Consider the following 22274-nt stretch of genomic DNA (forward strand, 5'->3'; position numbering starts at 1 on the left):
GTTATTCGGTCTTCTGACATGTTTGATACAAGTATTTTACTATATTTACTCTCCGAGACAACCTCAGCACACGTGGACGACGATGAGATAAGATACACCATTCTCATAACGAGTTTTCCATCATTGAGATTCCATGGCATTGACATTGCTGCGAACCGCTAAAATTAAGCGATTTGTTTGGTTTGAACTCTGATGGTTCCAGACAGCTCTATACATATGACAACGGGCCAGGTGGTGGGTATTGGTAACTGCATTGTCTTGCATAGCTCAGTGCCTCGACCACTGGGCCACATATCTGTCCGACTCTATGGGGCCTCTACTCATGTTCCATTTGACTGGCAGAGGGTTCATAGAGCTTCGCGACATTGTGACGCCTTCCCTGTAGAGATGTCCAACAAGATGATAGACACTGGTGTCTCATAGATAAGGACCAGCGCAACACACGACGAGGAATACCGGTGGCCCGGGTGACAGACGAAACCCTGAGAGGGATATACTGAATTGAAGCCTAGACCCAGCGGAATTGCTATTTCTCGATCCTCCTAGACCGGATGTGGGATGTACTGCTTATGTTTTGCAGGCATGCTCTAGTTTGAGTCTAGTGTTCTAGACCACAGCTACCTGCTACTACATAGCATCTCAGAGTCACACAATACATAACAAACTGATATAATCTTTAGGATTTTCGTTTTTTTGCTCCTGTCATGCTGTCAGACTACAGAGTATGCGGATGGCGGAGCGAACCCCAGGCCGAGGCCCGAATGGCGGGGAAAAGGGACGTCTTCCCAAAACAATCTCCATCAACTTTCTTCCTCCTCTCCAATTACACCTTCTGTATACTAGACAACAAAATGTTTCGATCAGTCCCTCGTCGACTACCGCGACGCCTTCCAACGTTCTCTCCCATAACTGCTGGCAATCCATCCCGCCTCGCTCTGCGATCGTTCACTTGCGCTTATCCGCGGATGTCGTCTCCGCTCCCGCCAGTCGAGCCCCCCGTGTCCACCGTCTTACCGGGCGATTCATACCAGCTGCTGTCGAGCGCTGACAAGGCTGGTGCTGCTGAAGACGCTTTTTATGAGCAGCAGGTTAAAGATGTCGAGGCGTGGTGGAAATCCCCGCGTTATGAGGGGATTAAGCGACCATACTCGGCCGCGGATGTGGTTAGCAAGCGCGGGACGTTGCAACAGACATATCCCAGCTCATTGATGGCGCGGAAGCTGTTCAATCTGTTGAATGAGCGGGCTGCTCAAGGAAAACCTGTTCATACGAGTGAGTGGGCTTGGAATTGGGATAATCGGGGATACGGATAGGTGCTAACGGTTTGAATCTTAGTGGGTGCCATTGACCCTGTGCAAATGACCCAGCAGGCCCCGAACCAAGAGGTCTTGTATATCTCGGGCTGGGCATGCTCATCTCTCTTGACGACAACCAACGAGGTCTCCCCCGACTTTGGCGATTACCCCTACAACACAGTGCCGAACCAAGTCCAGCGGTTGTTCAAGGCTCAGCAACTGCATGATCGGAAGCAATTCGATGCCAGACGCAAATTGAGCCCGGAACAACGGAAGTCTACCGCATACGTTGACTACCTGCGACCCATTGTTGCAGACGGTGATACTGGGTAAGCTGTTCCAACTACTATGGAAGATGCGCGGCTGTGGCTAACTAAATGTCCTAGACATGGTGGATTGACGGCGGTAATGAAATTGGCGAAGCTCTTCGCCGAGAATGGCGCCGCAGGTGTCCACTTCGAGGACCAGCTTCACGGTGGAAAGAAGTGCGGTCACTTGGCAGGCAAGGTCCTTGTGCCAATGGCAGAGCACATTAACCGGCTCGTTGCTACTCGCTTCCAGTGGGACATGATGGGAGTCGAGAACCTTGTAATTGCGCGAACGGACTCTGAAAGCGGCAAATTGATCAGCAGTGCGATTGACGTGCGCGACCACGAGTTTATCCTTGGTGTTACGGAAGACGTTGAGCCTCTGGCGGAGACCCTCCAAGCCATGGAACGGGAGGGAGCTGCTCCTTCGGAGATCGACGCGTTTGAACTCGACTGGGTTAAGAAGCACAAGCTGGTCACCTTTGACGAGGGTAAGATTCGACCGTTTGAAAATAGAGATACAACTCACGCTAACATACTTCAGCTGTTGACGCCCACCTCGAGTCCGAAGGCGTCTCCCAATCAACCCGGGAAGCATACAAGACCAAGGTCTCCGAGAACCCGAACCTCTCCCTTTCCCGTCGTCGAGCCCTAGCAAACGACTACTCAAAGACCCCCGTCGTCTGGTCCTGCGATAGCCCCCGGACCCGCGAAGGATTCTACCACTATCGCGCCGGCTTCCCCGCTGCCACCAAGCGCGCACGCGAGTTCGCCCCCTACGCCGACCTCCTGTGGGTGGAAACCGGTGACCCGGACGTCGCCAAGGCAGGCAAACTGGCCGGAGACGTGCGCAGCGCGTTCCCGAACAAGAAACTCGTGTACAACCTGAGCCCGTCGTTTAACTGGATGGGCCAAGGATTCGATGAGGCTTCTCTGAAGTCGTTCATCTGGGATCTTGCTAAGCATGGGTACGTTTCATCCCTCAAATACAATCAAACAAGCAACAACTAACGAGAGCAGATTTGTCCTCCAACTCATCTCCCTCGCCGGCCTCCACACCAACGCCACCGTCACAACCGAGCTCTCCCGCGCCTTCAAGGACGAGGGCATGCTCGCCTATGTGCGCCAGATCCAATCTCGCGAGAAGGAACTCGGTGTCGACGTCCTGACGCACCAGAAGTGGAGCGGAGCGCCGTACATGGACGGTATCCTCGGTGCTATCCAGAGCGGTAGCAGCAGTAGTAAGAGTATGGGCGAGGGGAATACTGAGAAGGGTGAGTCTCTTGCCGTTGTTCCTGAAATTTTGTAATGGACGAAACTAATTTGGTTATAGGTTTCTAAACGGGTTGAATGAAGAGCGGGATAAGCTTGATAGAATTAGATCTTGTTATGTATGTAGCTGTATCGCTGCGAACAACATGTACGGAGGATTACGCACATGACATCCATAGAAACATCACTTACAAAAACCATACCCCTAGTAAAGCGATAACTTACTATTTTTAACTCTACTGAGTTAAACATAATAACTATGTAACCATCGAAAATACCACTACAAGATTACCAGTATTTACTATACCTGGTTCGAGTGGTAATGGAAATTAACGGTAGTATTACATACAGTTACGTAGTACATAACGAGTACTTGTACATACTTGTACATACAGAACAGACGCATCTATGAAACTCTAGTCTGTTTACTGATCTATGCGACAATACGTGGTTGTATATCTTTCTTGAAATAAGTTCGGGGTCGGTATCAGTGGTAAGTCCGAGGTTTGGGAAATCAACGAAGACAACCGATTGATTTCTTCTCTCATCGCAAATAGCACAATCGATTGCAATGATGGCGTTAATCGCTGGGAATATATAGGCAACTCCAGTATTATCATTATCGAGTCGGCGGTTGCAATTAAAACACAAGATTCAATATCAACGCGGATAACAGTTCAATCAATATTTCCACTGAACAAGATAAGGATATAGGATATCTCCGTGGTTGAACTCGAAAAAAGAAACAAAGCGAAAATGGGAAATAACAACTAGGGAATATGATCGAATCAATATGGACACAAAGAGTAGAGACTGAAAACAGCTAAATCTTCACTTGACAATGAATGAAGGGGGACGGAGAAGAGTCTTAAAAGCGAAAATAGCAGTAGTATATCATAAGGGTAAGCACTCCACGAGAAGAACGAACTTGGTTCATACTGGGGACATTGCACGATCTGGACTTTACCATAACCCAGGCGAAAGAACGGTAGAAGGGCAAATAGGCGGGGTTGCTGTAAAACAAAAGAAAAATCGGCTTAGGGCGTACCACATATACCTAAAGAAGTCTCGAGGGATGAAATAGTAAAGAACAACCCAATTTTCCCATAAACGACGAATATCACTCGCTTAAAAACCGGACAAAAACATGCTGCAATAACGTAGCGAAACTAGTTGACGCGGAAACAATCCATAATAACTGCGCATTGTTAGCATGTTAAATCATGCACCGGATAGTGACGGTTACTGACCTTCATGACCTCTGCGGCAACCGCTGCCGATCCACATCAGGGTGTTCAAGAAAGCGTAACGGTCGTCTCCCGTCTCCATAGAGAGGTTCACACGATACTTGTAGTTGTTAGGGTTAACAGCGTCCGCCATATTTGGGTCATTAACCTTATCAAGTACATCCTTAGAGCCCGTTAACCACCCATTTGTCTTCACAATAATATACGCCGGCGGATCGTCCGCAGTTTGGAGCATGTAGGTCGCACGGAGACTCGTCACCGAATCTTTGGTGACGATTTGGGAATCTTGCCCTCCAGGCTGGTATATTGGTTAGGAGTACACTGTAACGGGTATATAATAAAAAAATGGAATGGAGACATACCAAAATAATACCCTTCCCCCATCGACCAGCCCACTGACCACCGAGGAAAGAAACCCAATCCCTTTGGCCCCACAAGCCCTGTCCTACCGAAACGCGAGGGTTCATCTTAATGCTCATCCGGAAGTCTAATTCGAGAGACGGAGCGGGAATCTGCAGCGATCGAGCGACGTCACCCTCGGGGAAGGTATGAAGGAGGTTGTTGGCCGGGATCGAATCTTTCATAACGCTGAGGTAGGTGGGACATTCAAGCAAGTGCTGGCGTTGCCTGCTGGTGTTCTTCGCGCGGACCTGCTGACAGTAGATGCATTGGACGGACAGGCACTGTGATTCCCTGGTCAAATTACTGAACTCCCAACCATAACCATAGCCTCTTCTTACCTTGTCTTCCTCCTTGGCACGGAACTCGACAAAGGCGGCATGAACATCATCTAACGGCGGCGCCGGAAGACTCGAAGTAGACGTTTTCGGCTTGGGCTTGGGAGTCGGACGCGAACCTTGCTGGGGGGTGCCGGAGGACGAACCGGGACCAGCGGTAGGCGGACCACCAGGCGTGGACAAGGTACCACGGCCAGCGGCCATGTTCAGCGGGGTCTGCATCGGCGTAGCATGGGGATTGACCCCGTTCGACATCATGGCACCGTTAGCGGTGGGCATCGCAGCCCCGGGACCAGGACCAGCACCCGCCGCCGCCGCCGCCGCTGCCGCCGCCGCAGGTCCATTTGGCGTTGGGGGATAGCCATTCGCAGCGCTGATACCGTTGGCGGCGGATTGGGCAGACTGGGACTGTGGCTGAGGCGCACTGGGATGGCCACGGAGACCGGGACACTCGAGCAGGTGCTGTTTCTGACGCGAGGTGTTCTTTGCGCGAATCTGTTGACAGTAGATACACTGGACGGAAAGGCACTGTACCAAAATAACAGAAAAACAGGATGGTATGTCAGTAACAAGTAAGATAATTCAAAGTTGGTAGTGTATAGGCCCCAAGTGGCGGGCTGGTTGAAATATTACGGGGAAATACAGCAGGTCACGCACCTTATCGTCTTCCTTGGCGCGGAACTCGACAAACGCCGCGTGAACCTCCTGGTCGACCGTCCGACCCATGTTCGCGGTAACAGAGTCGAAAAAGTCGATACTGGACGGACCAGGGGATGCAGTGGGGAGTAGAGACGAGATGATGGCGGTTTCGCAATGAAAAACGGAAAAATACGATAAGGAGACGATGTGGTGTGAGGGACGATGGGCGTTTCAACGCTTTTTTTGGTTTTTTTTCTGGGGAGGGAGAGAAAAAGGGAAGAAGCGGGCGGGAAAGAAAAACGGAAGAAAACGAGAACGAAACGAGACGAGACGAGACAGTGGCGGTTAAGTTACGCGAGCAGGACCGGGTCTTACCGCCCGCGTAATTTTGATCCTGCCTACTTGTTTCTCTTCTTAAACTCGATTTCTTATTCTATTTTCTATTTGCTTCGATTAATTCAGTTCTATAGCATTAATTTATAAGTTACTGTTTGTCAAATATAATGACTAAGTACTGATATTGTGGTGGCGCGTTCTGCGGCCTCAGGCACTAACTTACCGCGCGGCAGATGCGCTGTACTCGTCGAATAGACACAGGAATAGCATAGACAACATCAATTATTCAATCGAAAATCGTATGCTAGACGATGCACTTAACCGCTGAGATACATCATCATCCATCAAGACAGATAGCAGTGCGGTCGAGGTCTCCTTAGCATTACCATGTATCACGTCTTCCACCTACAACATCAATAACATAATCACTATCCAAGTACAGTGCAGTAATTGCACATGTCATCATCGACGTCTATACTGTTTGAACATAATAGCTAGCCAATGCAAATAGACTATGCCATACCCAACGCTTGTTATCCCCAGTCAACAAACAACGCGTACACATGGCTTGCTTATTCGACCTCGCTTGCAGCCAGCAGCACTGCCCCAGCCAATCTCGTGTCGCCGTGTGTCTGTTCTGTCTTTTTGCCTTGTCTGCCTCATCCAACGGTGCGAACTACAATAAAACCGAAGAATTGGTGATATGGGTTGGAACCGAATGTTCTCAAGTACTGTCGTGGTGTGCAGATGGTCAGATCTAGATATATATCTGACGTCGACTGCTGATGTGTATTACTGTACTGGGGTACGGAGTACGGAGTACCGCGTATGGTACTCCGTATACGAATACGAGTACAGTGGTTTTACTGTATGTAGTTACAAGGAACGGCTTTTGATGCCTGAAATAAATGGCATTTAATATTTCTTTTACTTCATGGGATCCACGTGATCGGCATCGGGATGATCTGTTGCTGTCTTTGCATTCACTTGCAGAAAAACGTTGTATGAAATTGGTATTTTCTAGAATTTTGTTATATATTGGGTTTCTATGATATAAGAAGAAAAAAAAAAAAGGATATCATTCCAATAGCAAATCGCTCCGACGACGCACAAAGCTATATACATATAACCAAGCAAAGTAGAAGATGAAAATATTTGACACCAAAACTGTTATGTAGTCATGAAATAAACGCCAATAAATGTCACAAAGATAACCAAGACTGTGAGAATCCAAGCTCCCGCCCGGTCAGCGGTGGTAATCGGATCATCGAGAACTCCAATGTACGCATCGTCGTCTTTTTCTGTACCTGCATCAGGATCACCTTTACTGATGCCGCCGTGGTCTGCAGTAACACGCTTCTTCGCAGAATCGACCAGGTTCGCTTGAAAAACCTCCATAGCCGCCATTTGCTCACCAACCCCCGTGCTCCCATCGTAGTCGGCGCCTTTGGTCCATCGTAGTCCGCAGGCATTGTTCGGACCGCTGCATTGTAAAGCGGCTGCTTGAGCAGAGGCGCGCAGCTTGGGCATGAGCGTATCATGAGTAAATGGGGCTATTTGGACTGTGGCAGCGATCCAGCGGGAGAGGTAGGCTTTGAAAGAACGCTGGTCGACGTTGCAAGTGCCCCCGGCCTCGCAGGCGACCTCGCTCATGACGTTTTTGTTGTCGGGAAAGAAATAATCTAGACCCTTGACAATTCCCTCCACACGGGCTTTCCAAACGTAAGATTGACCTGTCTGTTATAAGGGTAAGTAACCTAATGGATCAAGGGCAACAGGAAAGATATGGCTCACGAAATGGTACATGTTGGCTGCACCAAGCAACATGACACCTGCATTGTAGGTCCACTGGATATGGTTGACCTCAGTACAGTTATTCCTGTCGTCTGTACCGTCGAAAAAATGGAAGTCCTGACTAGCAAGACCAACATCAAACATCCAGTCCCAAGCGTCTTCAGCCCAGACCGCATATGATTTATTGCCAGTATACACCGCAAGACGAGCGGCCAGATTGAAAAAACATCCGTTAGATATGGTATTCCTGTAGTTGAAACCGCCGTTGAAGGAATAGATCTGCCATTTCAAACCACCACCGCATTTCTGTTCATTCCACCGCGGAACCTGAGTATTGAAGACGGCCTGAGCCAGCGCTAACCATTGAGGTTGATCTTCTGGTGGGTTAGGGTATCGTACTTCGGCGGCAGACATGGCGGACAGACCCCAGAAGGCCTGATCATCGTTTCCTAGCGTACGGGACTGATTGGTGGGCATATAATTGTTACCGGAACCGGTTTGGTGCAGCAGGGCTTGGGTAGTAATGTCATTCCATTGCGAATCTCCCGTGTAGTACCAGTATTCCACCAACGCTCCGAACATGGCACCCGCTTCCCACCAATAGTAGGGATCGGGAAGGTTACCGGGGACATCACCTGGTTTGTAACCAGTGTAATATTGTAACATTCCGGTCGCTGCGGTTTGGGCGGCATTTTTGAGTGAATCTGCGATGGTCAGCAGCGTTAGAAGAAAGAGAAGGCTATACTCACGCACCTTGATTGTCTATATCCAAGCTAATAGACGCCTGCGCCAGCTGGGATCCTAAAAGTGTCCCAAACAATACGACATTGCCCCGGGAGAGAGAAAGACGGGGTAAGGATAATAACCTCGACCACTTCATAGTGAATAACCAATGTTTAGAATTGACGATGAGTAGAAACAGAAATGAGAGAAACGAGCGACAGTTGATGAGTATCAAGGCAGAAACGAGAGGACGATGAACGAATAATTATGATGAAGACGGTGCCTGGAGAACAAAGAAGAGAAAAAAATAATCCAGGCAGCCTTGAAGACCCTCAGGCCTCAATAAAAGGCAATCAAGGTGGTGGCAGAACGAATGGATGTGGCACAACGCTGAAATGAAGAACGTAACCTGAACACCATAATGAAGAGGACCAGAGGTACCCTTTTATTCCAGGGATGAAATGAAATGCATTTCTATTATTTGCACACTTCTTTTTGAGTCCTTGGCCATTGGTGACAGTCGGCCAAATATACACTGGTATCCAGTGGACACTCGGCAAAGCGCCAGGCCAAGAGCCTTGGCTGGAGCTGTTTATAGGAAAGTGAACGGAAGTACCGGAGAACTGTTGGAACTATCATTTAGAGAGGTCATTTTCATTTTGTGTTGTTTGTTTCAACATGAGATGCAAGTCCATGTACAAAGTCCGCGGGGTATAAAGCAGCCGCATTGGATTAGAGGGATTACGACGATCAACAAGGAATTGTCCAATTGTCCTTCATGACAGCGGAGAATGGACCGTGGAGAGAAAGCGCTTAGCACGAACCACAGGATATGGGTGGATGTTCCCCGGGTCTTGGACTGCAATTTTTTTTTCAGTGTCATATATCTAGACCTAATTTTGTCAGTCATGATGCATAGATCTCTATTGGAAAATAATCAGATCCAGATCAACAGCAGCGTTGAATCTCCGCAAGAAAATCCCACTGACAGGATCCACGCTTGTTGATCGCTGGCACGTGAATCTGTGGCGGTGGCTTTTCTGCACTGCCCTCGCAATTTCCATTTTTGGAATCATCTTCCGTCTCTTGAGCAACCGGCGGCAATGAATGCGATTAAGTGCGATTAGGATACTGCTCGCTGTAAGGACTATATTTTTGTAGACTAGACTATTATCTACTATGAACAATCGGTTATAAGCCCCTATACTCCGTACAGTAGAGTCGACGACCCCTATTGTTCCCTGCGACTGTTCTGTAACCGCCTAGCAGCAAAATGGAACATTCGGTTTCATAGCCGTACTCTGATTGGTCGAACCAGCTAATAGCGCTGCCTATGCACTGCTATTCATGGCTGCGCCCAAGGTCACGTGCATCCGTCGGAACCGACCATCCCCAGAAAGAAGGCGGCGGCGATTTCACCACGACAACCTATTCCACCCGTCATCTTATCCTCTTTCCCTACCCACTCTCTATCCCCTCTGCAGTTTCCTTTTTTCCCGTGAACCCGTGGACCGGTGACCATCGAGCTCTTTTTCGCATTCTTCTTACGACCCGCATTTGATACACCTGTCTTCTCCCTGCTTCCTCCCCCGACCGCCCAACGGACCATAACAACCCGATCTCAAAAAGAAAAAAAAATCTAGACCACGTCATACCTGTTCGACTCTAAACGTTGAAAAGCGACTTCTTACGTCTTACGAAAATGTCCGAGCAACCTTACGACCCCTACATCCCCTCTGGCTCGAATGGCGCTGCCGGTGCCGGTGCCGCGGGCACCGCGCAGCATGGTGGTGATCCGAAGACGCAGCAGGTCTCTAGGGTGAGTACTGCTGTCCTGTGATGAGAATCGAATATTCGCTGGCATTGAAAGACTATGTCTCTAACGTAATTTTTCTGCGATAGGAAATCGATGACACGATCCGTGCGATGCGTTCGAACATTATCGGTGTCTCGGAACGTGGCGAGCGTCTAGACTCCCTCCAGGACAAGACGGACAATCTGGCGGTATCAGCGCAGGGTTTCCGCAGAGGTGCCAACCGCGTGCGCAAACAGATGTGGTGGAAGGACATGAAGATGCGTGTATGTCTGGTCATCTGCATCATCATTCTGCTCGTCGTGATTATCGTTCCTTCTGGTAAGACTGAATCTCGCTCCTCAATTTGTACGGGTAATTTGCTGACGTGAGCTATAGTTGTCGCAACTCGCCGTTAGGTGCCGTGTCTTGCCTCTAACGGAGTGGATGCCATCTACGATAAGATCTCGGTGATCCGAAGCCGTGGAGCCTTTTTCCTTTGTATGCTTTTCTTTTGTCAGCCTCCAATACCTCGCCCTGCTCGTCTTTTATCCTACTACTACCCACGCGCATTCCGACAAGCGTCAACGGTCTGCTGTTCTGTTTTATTCTTCTCACGACCTCAATCCTCGATACGCCTTCGACAATACGTACAAGCTGTTTCTGCTTCTCGCATAAGCCATGTCACGATCCGTCGACGGGTGAAGATGTAAATGATACTCCGGTGCTGCTGCTGCTTTCTCGTGTTTCAGTACAGTTTTCTGTGTCTTGCGTGTGTTTTGTATTCTTCGATCTTGTTCCTACAGCCTCCTTTTAATGAAGCATGTCTATCTTTTCCCTGGATTGGGCCTTGCTATTATTCAAAACCGTGCTTTATTGGTCTAGGCAGGATAACCGCGGATAAAATCGCGTAGACCATGCCCCAGTTTGGAGCTCCATCGCATAGTCCCGACAATGAGTGGAGAGACGGGCGTCTCAAGTGGACAATTTCGCATTTTCATTATTATCAGATCTTCCTCAATTTCTGCAGCTACGTAATGATAATGGGTAACGAATGACAATTTTTTATTGAATACTGGACCCGTCAAAAAATAGAGGGTACAGTCACAGCAAATGAGAGCCTCGATAGCCATCTGATATGTACGAAGAAAACGCAGAGTGGGGATAGTGGCTTTTGACCGCTTCTGGAAGACATCGAGCTCGTATTCGGATGATGTCCTATCTAAATGGGCATAGCTTCCGCAATGAAGTATGCTGTTCTCGTCCGGTATATTAGGTGCTTCTTTGCTCGCCCTTATACAGAGGAGTTTTATCTATCACATCTCCAAACAGTTACACACTATGATTGAGCCACGTTTGTGAAGTTCTAGGAGAAGGAATTGAAAGAATCGCCTCTTGCTGCTGCTGCTAGTATAATTTGTGGAAGTGGTGTCATCGACCATGCTTGATGGTGACGCTTTTGGAGTATTTTTGGTGGTGTCCTCTGGAGTTTCTTTTAGTCGAATAGTGGTCGCTTTCTGGTCATTCCTCTTGCCATGATCAAATGATGAACAGATAGAAGAGATGGAAAAGACAATGTGAGAAGATCAAGTTCTTTTGTTACCTGACTGCGAAGTACTCTCATTAATGTCCTCACAATATAAAACAGACCTGATGCGTAACCTACGGATATGGTTGAGCTGATTAGAAACAAAAGGACCATATAGCTTATTTACCCACCACAGCCTGTCATTTTCCTGATAATGTTCTAGACTTCCGATGGGACTTTCGACAGATGCCTTGACTGACATGTTGAGGTATACCTATGCTCATTTAAGCTAAAGATGACAGAAAAGATTACTGCCCAACATGATTGACGTCAATTCTCCATTCTCCGTGCTCTTCATGATTTCCAACATTTCTGCGCCATTGTGTCCACCGGGCCCACGACCATAGATTTGCTCTCCTAGCATCCGTAACTGCATCGGCATACGCGCATCGCCATAATGTTCGATGATATCACTCTTCTCAACCATCGAGGCGAGCGAGCTCCAACCCCCGTTCATTCCGACGTTTTCGCACTCAATGGCGCTTTCCTTGTTCTACCAAGAGGGAAGCACGCCCTGCGCTTTTTCTGTTCGACGTAGAAAACGACGAAAGCCTTTTCTGCTGTCTGCACATCCGCTGTAGATGCTGTCCAAGTCACACTCTCCGTCAAATTTGTAGTTATCCTCCATGCGCATGCGATACACGTCAATAAGGAGTTGATAGACGTCTTTCACAGGACGGTCGTGCAGCCACGTCTTGCTTCCAAGTCGATGGAAGGGTTTGTAGGGTTTGTCGACAATCCTGGAGAGATTTTTGGGAAGACTCGCAGTGTTTGCAGTGCTCGTGGAGTCCTTGTTTGTCTTGGGATCTGAGCAGATATCTCACTCGCGTTCTTGGCGCAGGTCTATTTGTGGGCTTTCCAGTCTGCTTTCTGGCAGTCGCGAGAGCAGTACGACTGGGTCCTGCATTTGGCGCAGCGCTTCAAGGGAATGGCATCCGTGCCCTGCTTTCTGCAGACGACGCAGGACGTGTCCGCCATGATGGATGGTGGTAGCTGTATACCTCTGAGGCGTATTCTGATGAAGATTTGGTGAGATGAGAGAGAAGAAGAAAACAGGGAAAAAGAAGTAGGAAAAGAATTGACTGGGCTCAAAGGTGTGAGCCTTCGCTTGCTGGGGAGCTCATTCACTACACTGCCGCCACTCGCAAGAGATGCTAGACTGATGAATATTTCACACGCTCCTTTTTACCAGGATACCACCTGTTATGATAGGTGTGATTTTGGCTTAATAAATTGGAGTAAGGAATTCGAAAGTGCCCTATTAAGAAGAGGTTAGGCCAATATTACCATCTTAAGTGATTTACCCTGGACACTCCCCCTTCTCCCAATTTGCTAATATTTTATAATAGATCTCTTCATCTACCGCTCAGTTGAAGACAACACGAAGACAATTGACAAAGGCAGGAGAAAACATTAACAATGAAGAGAACCAATCAGAACGGTACTATGTAAATCGGAGCTTCTTCGCTAATGTTCACCTCGGAGATTTTATACTTGTAGCTTAGCCGGGCCAGCTTCCGCACGAAAGTGGAGAGTTTGTCGTTGATTAATACCCGTTATTCTCATTACGTAGCCAGCGAGGGAAGATCTGATAATAAATTGGGACTAACTAGTAGGACCGGCAAAAAATTCATAGTCCGATGGGGGTTTTCAAAATGGGTGGGATTGAAGAGCAAATGAGAGTGCTGGCCGCCATCTGATATGAAATGCCTACACGGCAGTGCTATGGGGTACTTGTACTTGCCCTCCACAGGAATATTGTAGTTGTGTTATAATAAGACCGTATTTAATCCTGGGATACAATAGAGGCCTTGACTGCTTTTTACTATACTCTTGGCATCTATTCTGTCCGAGTAGGACCCCCATTGAGTCACGCCGTGGGAGTCAGATCGTGCCCGGCTCCGAAACTCGCAGCCCGAGCACTGACAATTTTATATATATTTTTGTTTATTTCTCTACTCTTTGCTTCTTCTCCCTTATTCTTTTTCCCACAAGACCAATCCATTCCACGCTCTTTACTAATTGCCACTCAGGCACCGCGCCAGGGCCTCGTTTCTTTTCTCCCACCTCCAGCCCTCGCATTGGTCCCAGGGAAATTTCCCACGGCGAAGGAGGAGAACACGCGTAAGAGGAGTGTCTCTGGTGAGTGAAATACTCTATAAAGACCCGAATGAACGCAATTATCTCGAAGATTTCCACCTGTACCAACACCTCCGGCCGAAAAAACGGGCTTATCGCGGGCTCCCTTTGGTGGGAATAATCCCGCTCCCTCCGCACTTTAAAGTCTTTTTTTCTTCCGAACCTCTTCTTAACCGCCACTCAACCTCAACCCACACAGTCTTCTCTTCTAACCTCTTTTGTCTCTCAATTCATCTAGTTCTCTTTCTCGACAATTCATTTCGAGCTGCCGCATGCTAGGTAGTTGAGAAGAAAGAGAAGTATACATAACCCAAGATGCTGTCGCTTCGCACTGCCGTGCGGAGAGCCTCCAGCAAGCCCCTCCGCGCTCTTCCCACATCGCACGCCGTTTCTCCTGCCAGACTCAGCTCTCCGTCCTCTCGTCATGCCCTGAAAGCCTCTGCGACGCCGTTGCTGCAGAACCGTCACTACTCTCGTGCCGCTGATCCCCAGCTGTCATCGACTCGGTCCACCGTCGTGCAGTTGTTGAGTAACATTGGGTCCAAGCGCGAAGTTCAGCAGTACCTTTCGCACTTCACTTCAGTCTCCTCCCAGCAATTTGCCGTCATCAAGGTCGGTGGTGCCATTATTACCGATCACCTGCAGACCCTTTCGTCCGCCTTGGCCTTCCTTAACCATGTGGGACTTTACCCGATCGTCGTCCACGGAGCAGGCCCGCAGCTGAACCGCATGTTGGAGGATGCAGGCGTTGAACCACAATTCGAGGATGGAATTCGGGTAACGGATGGCAAGACACTGGCGCTGGCCCGTAAGCTGTTCTTGGAGGAGAACCTGAAGCTGACCGAGGAACTGGAACGTATGGGAGTGAGAGCCCGCCCGCTCACGGCCGGTGTGTTCTCTGCCGATTACCTTGACAAGGACAAGTACAACCTGGTGGGGAAGATCAATGGCGTCGACCGCAAGCCCATCGAGTCGGCCATCGAGGCCGGATGCCTCCCCATTCTAACTTCCATGGCCGAGACTCCCGACGGTCAGGTTCTCAATGTTAACGCGGACGTCGCGGCCGGTGAGCTCGCGCGCTCCCTCCAGCCCCTTAAGATTGTCTACCTCGCTGAGAAGGGTGGTCTGTTCAACGGTGACACGGGTGAGAAGATTTCCGCCATCAACCTAGATGAGGAATACGAGCACCTGATGTCCCAGTGGTGGGTGCGCCACGGCACTCGTCTCAAGATCAAGGAGATGAAGGATCTCCTCAATGACCTGCCCCGTTCCTCCAGTGTCGCCATTATCCATCCGGCTGATCTGCAGAAGGAGTTGTTCACCGACTCGGGTGCTGGAACTCTGATTCGTCGTGGCAATAAGGTGCACACCAAGACCAGCCTCTCGCAGTTCGAGGATCTGCAGCGGTTCAAGGATGTTCTCGTCCGGGATCGCGAGGGTCTGGATGCGCGCGCCACCGTCGACCGCTACGTCGACGGCCTGAACGAGCGGGAGTTCAAGGCGTACTATGATGAGCCCATGGAGGCACTGGCTGTGGCGCTCCCCCCTCAACAAGGCTCCTCCTTGGCCCATCTTGCTACCTTCACCATCACCAAGGCAGGTTGGTTGAGCAACGTCGCTGACAATGTGTTTGCTGCCGTTCGCAAGGACTTCCCTAAGATGGCATGGACTGTCAAAGAAGACGACGAGAATCTCACCTGGTTCTTCGACAAGGCTGATGGTAGCCTGAGTCACGACGGAGACGTCCTCTTCTGGTACGGTATTGAGAACGGCGATGAGGTCAAGCAGTTGGTCCAGGAATTCAACAAGCATGGCCGTGACATGTTCGGTGAGATCAACCTCGAGTCTCGCCTCGTCCGCGCTGCTCAGGCGGCTGCCAAGCTAGGTAAGGGTGTCGGCGCCAGCGCCGCCTCTCTCGAGCAGACCCGTACCTTCTCGACCACTACTAATGTCCTGCGGGCTGCCCGGTCGTCCTTCCGCCCTACTTTGAACGGCGTCCGTACGTACGCCACCACCAACCCGAACCCTCCCCTTGGTGAGAAGAACAACTCCAACACTCGTCCCTCCAAGGTTGCTCTGATTGGTGCCCGTGGCTACACCGGTCAAGCACTCATTAGCTTGATCAACGCTCACCCTCACTTGGACCTGCGCCATGTCTCTTCCCGTGAGCTCGCCGGCAAGAAGCTTCAGGGCTACGACAAGCGTGAGATCATCTACGAGAACCTGAGCCCCGAGGATGTGAAACGCATGTCGGAGAACGGTGATGTAGACTGCTGGGTTATGGCTTTGCCTAACGGCGTCTGTGCGCCTTTCGTTGATGCTGTCAACCAGGGCTCTGAGAAGGGCAATGTCATTGTCGACCTGAGCGCCGACTACCGTTTCGACAGCAACTGGACCTACGGTCTTCCCGAGTTGGTCAACCGCTCCAAGATTGCTCAGGCAACCCGTATTTCCAACCCTGGATGCTATGCTACTGCCGCTCAAGTCGGAATCGCTCCCCTGGTTCCCTTCCTCGGTGGCCAGCCCACCACTTTTGGGGTTTCGGGATACTCCGGCGCTGGTACCAAGCCTAGCCCGAAGAACGACGTTCAGTTCTTGACCAACAACATTATCCCTTACAGCTTGACTGACCACATCCACGAGCGCGAGATCAGCACCCAGCTCGACACCAGCATTGCTTTCATCCCTCACGTTGCTGTTTGGTTCCAGGGTATTCACGTATGTTCCTCTTACGCTCCTAATTGTTTTAGTTCCTGAGCTGACTTTCTATCTAGCACACCATTAGCATCCCTCTGAAGCAGGAGATGACCTCTCGTGATATCCGCAACCTTTATCAGGACCGCTATGCTGGCGAGAAGCTTGTGAAGATTGTTGGAGAGCCCCCTCTCGTCAAGGACATTGCTGGCCGCCACGGCGTTGAGGTTGGTGGATTTGCTGTTCACTCCAGCGGCAAGCGGGTTGTTGTCTGTGCTACCATTGACAACCTGCTCAAGGGTGCTGCCACCCAGTGTCTTCGTAAGTTCTTGTGCCTTTCCGACCATTCATTTTTCAATGCTAATCAATATAACAGAGAACATGAACCTGGCCCTTGGCTACAGCGAGTACGAGGGTATCCCGCTTGATTAAATGCCTCATTTCCTGGTGCGATCAACTATATAGACATGTTATAGTAGGAGGGGTAGGACTTGTGCAATATGTTCAGATGTGTCCATGTGCTTTTCATTTTTGGTTTTCTTTTCCTTTGTTTGAAAGAGCAAAATTCGGAGTCGAGATGTCTGATTCGATCCATTCTGGGTGTTCTTTTTTCTCTTTTTTCGTTGCATCTCATACCCTGCGTGCATCTTTATCGGTTGCTATGGGTTGGAGATTTGTATAAGGGGAATTTTTTTCTTCTTTCGTGGCATGTTTTATTTAACAGGTACTTTTCCATAGCTAACTGAGATGTCTTCATGATGTGTTATTTGACCTGCCTTCTATCTATTGACATCCTTTAATTGGATTTTGGTATTATACGGATATTCACTGTATTCTAATCCATAGAATATCGATGGGAAAGTAAGTACTGGAGTACCCGAACCAATTCGAGGGCATTTGCGAGTAGTGCACCATCAGCGGTGTCGAGAAGCACAACAACCCTATCGACCTCCATCTCCCACTTTCTCCTTCGCCAACCTTCAAGCACTCACGTCAACTTCCTCACCTTTCCATCTACATCAAGGAGACATTGAATGAATATCGTTTCCACCGTCTAGAATTGAATATGTACGCTTATTATTAAGATTGAAGCTGTTACCAGGTGAATCAGGGGTGTCTCTCGCCTGAGCTCGAGGTTCCTGGGATTTCATCACATTTTCCCAGGACTACTGCTTTAATTAGAGGATCAGGTACAAACCATATCTTCACTTTGCACTCTCTGTTTGGCAAAGTCCTTTCGTTGGTTGTTGTTTGCTGGTCTACTCATGATCTGACTGTCAATGTGAAACCCACAGGCACGGTTCGAGCTCCTGAATACGAGACTGATAATTCAACTTCTTCCTTAAAAACAACGATTCCTTACGCGCCTTATAACTCATTTCGCGAGTTTTATGTTTATTACCTCAAGGCATCCTGGTTTGACAGTTAGAACGCGACGCGTCGGATAGGAGGGTCAGACGGTCAAGATGTTCTACAGTTATGATAGTGAGTTGCGCCTTTCGACTCTTGAAGTTTCAGACATGATATGCCTGTCATGTTTATGGATTGAAGCTCGAACAATGTTGCTAATTGTCTCTTTCTATTCTAGTCCTCACCTCCCCTGAGCATGGGGTCGCCACGATCTGGTACGTCTTCCTGCTCCCTCGTCTAAAAATTGGATAGGGATAATGACCACCACAGGCTCGTCGCAACTTTGGGCTCTAGGTCGATTGCCAAAAGACTGAACAAGAAGGCGATTTTGGATGTCGATGTGCCTAGGGCTTGTAATGTCATTACGAACCCTGAAGCTCCGATGGCGTTGAGACTTCAAGGGAGCTTGCTGTAAGCACGAGATCCAGGATTGATTGAATCATGCTGACGAGACCAGGTACGGAGTGTCGAGAGTTTACAGTCAACAATGCGGTTATACTCTCACTGATGTGCAGGCGATGCATGACAAGATGAGGGCGATGTTGAAGGTTTTACCTGGAGGAGGACTGGATCCTGCTGCTGGAAAGGCGAGGTAATTCCGTGTGGCCTCGAGTTTCTAGATTCAATACTAATAGAACTTGGAATATAGACCCGACCAGCTCGTCCTCCCCGATGATCCATCCTTCGTACCCGAAATCAACCTCCCCGGTCTTGGAATCGACTTCTCCAAGATCACCCTCGAGCCACAAGCAGACACAAGTCGTCAGGACAGCTTCCTCTGGACCAAATCTCCAGACCTTAGCCAAATAGTCCCGGAGAATCTCAACCTCCAACTCGACCTTTCGTCCGAAGATATCATGAAAGACTTTGGCGGGTTTGGTTCGCAGTCTGAGACCAGCGGCTCTGTCCAACGAAGACCTCTGGGTAGAATTGCTGCGGGTGCGTTGGACGATGAAGCTGGTGTGTTACTGCAGCCTGATTTTGAGTTCGATGAGGATGGAAATATCATTGAGCTTTCTGGGGAGCGGGAAAGTCGTCCAAATATCCTGCGTGATCAGCTTGCTGGAAGACACTTGAGTGAGACACCACTTGCTGGGATGGGGGATAATAATCTCTCGTGGGATTATCAGGTACCTTTTCCTTTCCTACAGGACCAGATGAAAGAGAATTGAGCTAATGACCTTCAGCCAATGCTAGTAGATGACGATGAAGGCCGCGCCACTTACGCTCAAAACACTGCGACTCCCATGCAACTCGCTAGATCCAGACAGCCTTTCGAAAGCTCACCAGCGTATGGACCCTCAATTAACCAAGACAGTCAAACAGTCACAGCGCGGCAGTCTCGCAGAGTACCCAAAGTTGTCCCAGCAGACAACCAGACAGCCTTACGCAATACCGAGCTCGCGCAAATGAACAATGAATACGTGCAGAACATGGCTGCTATACTTAAGCAGAAGCAGAACAACAAAATACCCGCTCAGGCCAAGAAGAATGCTGTGTTTTGGGTATTCGGTTTAGGGATTGGTTCGGTGGGTATTGGTCTGGGTGCGTCCCAGATGCCGCATCCTTTGCAGGTGTTTTCTGGTGATGAATTACATACTGCCCTAAATCCTCAGGAGAAGCGGAAAGCGCGAAAGCGAGCACGTCGCGCGGATGACGATGAAAGTGATTCTGATGAAGAGGGACGGCGAGTCCGTGCTAGGGAAGAAATTGAAGATCAGATCGGACGTGGTGGTGATGTTCGTGCACTTCTTTCATGTCTCCTCAAATTGAATTAACATTTCTACAGGATGTCGAAATCGGTCGTAATGCCCCACCCTCTCTCCGCGACGACAACTCCCAAATGCCCTGGAACATCACAGCCTCTATCCAAAGCTCCCGTCACGGCTCATCCGCGAACATCTTCCGTGGACTCGGAAGCGTCAGTGAACTATCGTCCCGCGGCATGTCCGAGCCGGCAAGCATCCAGCTTCCAGGATTCGGCAGACCCAGAAGCCGACTTACAAGTGCGAGCCCCCTCGCTGGCCGAGGCTTCTCTTATGACCTTGAGTCATTGAATGGCCTTGAGGGCCTTGAGGGAGATATTGGTGTGTATGGGGACTTTGATCTGAGTCATTACTTGCAGGCTGAGGTTGACGGCGACGGAAATGTTATGCTTCGCAATGACGACGGTGTGAATGCTTCCGCGCAAAAGAGGGCTAGAACCAACACCCGTGGCACCAATAGCCAACAGCGATACTTACAGGAACAAGTCCTCCAGTCATCCCTCGACCAGGATACCGTGAACTTTCTCGACTTTATGTACGCGCAGACGCTTGATATGCCTGAGAAACACGACTCAGAGGCTCAACAAGAAGAGGATGAAGACTTGACGGGATTCTCAACTCCAATCCGTCAAGTCTCCGGAGTGAAAGAAATCACATTCTCGACTCTTCTGCCTCCGAAGGAGACGACTCGTACCGTGGCTACACATGCACTCATGCACGTCCTTACTCTTGTTACCAAGGGCTTCCTTGAGGTTCACCAGGAGGAGTACGAAGATCGGAGCAGTGAGGAGCATGGGGTTCTTTACCGGTATGGGGAGATTTTCATGCGGTTGCCGTGAGTTATGTTCCTTTATGTAATGACTATTGTGCGAGTATGATGTGGTGGGGGTTTGATATTTATCAGTTTGTGCAATTTCTTTTCTATCTGCCCATGGTTTATTTTACTATTTATGGTATCATTTAGTGTACATATTGATGTGATATATGGGTGAAAGAATTGTTAAGACGCTATGATTGAGAGGGCCTAGGGTTGTTGTGGGCTCGGCATTTAGCATGTTCACGTTTTCTTTCTGTCAGAGTCAGTGCAATTGATGTATTTCAAGATAAATTAACAATTCAATGGAGAAGAAATCATGCCCAACTTTTTGGAAACCTTCCCAGATAACTCTTTGCAATCATGCACATAAATCGTAACGACCAAGCTGTAATAGTACAAGCCCATCATCGGGTATAATACAATATCAGAGACATAAACTCCAGATCTCCGTCAAATCATAGACGGTATTCGTGGCTCTCGTCATATGGAAAAACGGCGGGCATCCAATCGACCCCTATTTCTCACCCAACAACTCCCTCCGCATCTCCTCGCGCTGTATCCTCGCTTCATCATTCGCCTTTGTCCGCGGCGTATCAACCGCCTGCTGCGTTCGTTGCTGCTCTTGCTCCTTTGCGGCGAACCAGACTGCATCGCATTATCGTCAGCCACCGCCACACAACCAATCAATTCCATCACACATATATAACGGGGGAAAGAACGCACTCGACTTATCCGACTTGGACCACTCCTTTAGCCGATTGACATAAGCGTCGAATTCCTGTGCTCGGCGATCGCCCTCTTCCAGACTGCGCTTTTGGAGTTCGGGATTGTAGCGCTTGAAGAGTTCTTCGTCTGTTGGGCGGATGGCTTGGACGAGGGCTGGACCGCCGACGCAGAGGACGATTGCACTATGAGCATGGCTATGTTAGATTGTGCCTTTGTCTGACTAGAAGTTGGTTGGTAAGTGGGTAAGTGGGTGAGTGACGTACGTTCCCAGCATTTTCAGCCAGGTTACCCCGGATCCTCTGGACATGGTGATGGTATGTAATTTGCGTAAATGGAATGAATGAGTATGTTTCAAAGTGATTCAGATCAGCTGTAGAAAATCATGGAGAGCGGCGTATCGGAGAGCTAGAATTAAAGATGATGACAATGAATGACGGGTGCCGAAAAGTGGCTGAAACGTGGCTGATGCGTGGATACGTGAACCGTTTGTGGCGCAGGGAGCCAGTTACTATATGCGGAAACCCTGTCGAGGAAGATACAATAAGTTGTTTTGTTTTGTGCTGCTTCATGTTTGATTGCCCTGTAACATGTATTGTGATTTGCAGATGTAGCCAGCGCATACAAGGGCAAGATACACCTGTACAAGTGCTACATGTGTACATGATGTTTGCTGCAAGCGCTAATGAGCTATGCCAATACAGGGAAATTTGAGGAGGATCAACAGGAACAGGTGCTTTGAATCTGACAGACTATGTCGGGTATAATGGGCGGTTTATCACAATCAGCCATATTTATTAGGGTGGTGGTAGCCGTCCCTTGGTAGACCCTGACTGGGACTGTTAAATCTCTGATCCAGGGAATTCATCATTAGTACAGGTGTTCCAGGCTATTTGTTGTTTCATTTTTCTTTAATTATCTCTCATTCTTTTTCATGTGAATTGTTATTATTCTTACTTTATTAGAGCACCTCTTTGCCTTCTCTTCTTGTTCC

General features: G+C 49.0%; 7 protein-coding genes across 7 annotated transcripts; 4 read left to right on the forward strand and 3 right to left on the reverse strand.

Annotated features, from left to right (window-relative positions):
- Positions 1 to 704: 704 nt before the first annotated feature.
- Positions 705 to 2944, forward strand: ACHE_50880S (methylisocitrate lyase ICL2; the record flags this gene model as incomplete). Its single annotated transcript, XM_043280646.1, has 6 exons — positions 705 to 1272; positions 1336 to 1624; positions 1682 to 2094; positions 2148 to 2571; positions 2624 to 2877; positions 2937 to 2944. 6 exons carry the CDS (start codon positions 705 to 707, stop codon positions 2942 to 2944), a joined length of 1956 nt encoding a protein of 651 aa, XP_043138204.1.
- A 1100-nt stretch (positions 2945 to 4044) lies between these two features.
- ACHE_50881A (DUF3237 domain-containing protein) lies at positions 4045 to 5585 on the reverse strand (the record flags this gene model as incomplete). Its single annotated transcript, XM_043280647.1, has 5 exons — positions 4045 to 4073; positions 4126 to 4420; positions 4485 to 4805; positions 4863 to 5387; positions 5517 to 5585. 5 exons carry the CDS (start codon positions 5583 to 5585, stop codon positions 4045 to 4047), a joined length of 1239 nt encoding a protein of 412 aa, XP_043138205.1.
- A 1419-nt stretch (positions 5586 to 7004) lies between these two features.
- On the reverse strand, positions 7005 to 8294 carry DCW1_2 (glycoside hydrolase family 76 protein; the record flags this gene model as incomplete). The annotated part of the gene is made up of 2 exons (XM_043280648.1): positions 7005 to 7571; positions 7629 to 8294. 2 exons carry the CDS (start codon positions 8292 to 8294, stop codon positions 7005 to 7007), a joined length of 1233 nt encoding a protein of 410 aa, XP_043138206.1.
- A 1759-nt stretch (positions 8295 to 10053) lies between these two features.
- SYB1 (SNAP receptor SNC2) lies at positions 10054 to 10562 on the forward strand (the record flags this gene model as incomplete). The annotated part of the gene is made up of 3 exons (XM_043280649.1): positions 10054 to 10170; positions 10254 to 10485; positions 10543 to 10562. 3 exons carry the CDS (start codon positions 10054 to 10056, stop codon positions 10560 to 10562), a joined length of 369 nt encoding a protein of 122 aa, XP_043138207.1.
- A 3623-nt stretch (positions 10563 to 14185) lies between these two features.
- On the forward strand, positions 14186 to 16996 carry argEF (bifunctional acetylglutamate kinase/N-acetyl-gamma-glutamyl-phosphate reductase; the record flags this gene model as incomplete). The annotated part of the gene is made up of 3 exons (XM_043280650.1): positions 14186 to 16588; positions 16645 to 16885; positions 16941 to 16996. 3 exons carry the CDS (start codon positions 14186 to 14188, stop codon positions 16994 to 16996), a joined length of 2700 nt encoding a protein of 899 aa, XP_043138208.1.
- Positions 16997 to 18030: 1034 nt separating this feature from the next.
- On the forward strand, positions 18031 to 20579 carry ACHE_50885S (Rad21/Rec8 N terminal domain protein; the record flags this gene model as incomplete). The annotated part of the gene is made up of 7 exons (XM_043280651.1): positions 18031 to 18049; positions 18153 to 18189; positions 18245 to 18385; positions 18432 to 18566; positions 18624 to 19104; positions 19162 to 19713; positions 19764 to 20579. The coding sequence occupies 7 exons, from the start codon at positions 18031 to 18033 to the stop codon at positions 20577 to 20579; spliced, it is 2181 nt and encodes a 726-aa protein (XP_043138209.1).
- A 492-nt stretch (positions 20580 to 21071) lies between these two features.
- Positions 21072 to 21590, reverse strand: CBP4 (uncharacterized protein; the record flags this gene model as incomplete). Its single annotated transcript, XM_043280652.1, has 3 exons — positions 21072 to 21202; positions 21281 to 21465; positions 21547 to 21590. The coding sequence occupies 3 exons, from the start codon at positions 21588 to 21590 to the stop codon at positions 21072 to 21074; spliced, it is 360 nt and encodes a 119-aa protein (XP_043138210.1).
- Positions 21591 to 22274: the final 684 nt, after the last annotated feature.

Source organism: Aspergillus chevalieri, chromosome 5 (genome assembly GCF_016861735.1).
Source record: "Aspergillus chevalieri M1 DNA, chromosome 5, nearly complete sequence".
NCBI classification, from domain to species: Eukaryota; Fungi; Ascomycota; class Eurotiomycetes; order Eurotiales; family Aspergillaceae; genus Aspergillus; species Aspergillus chevalieri.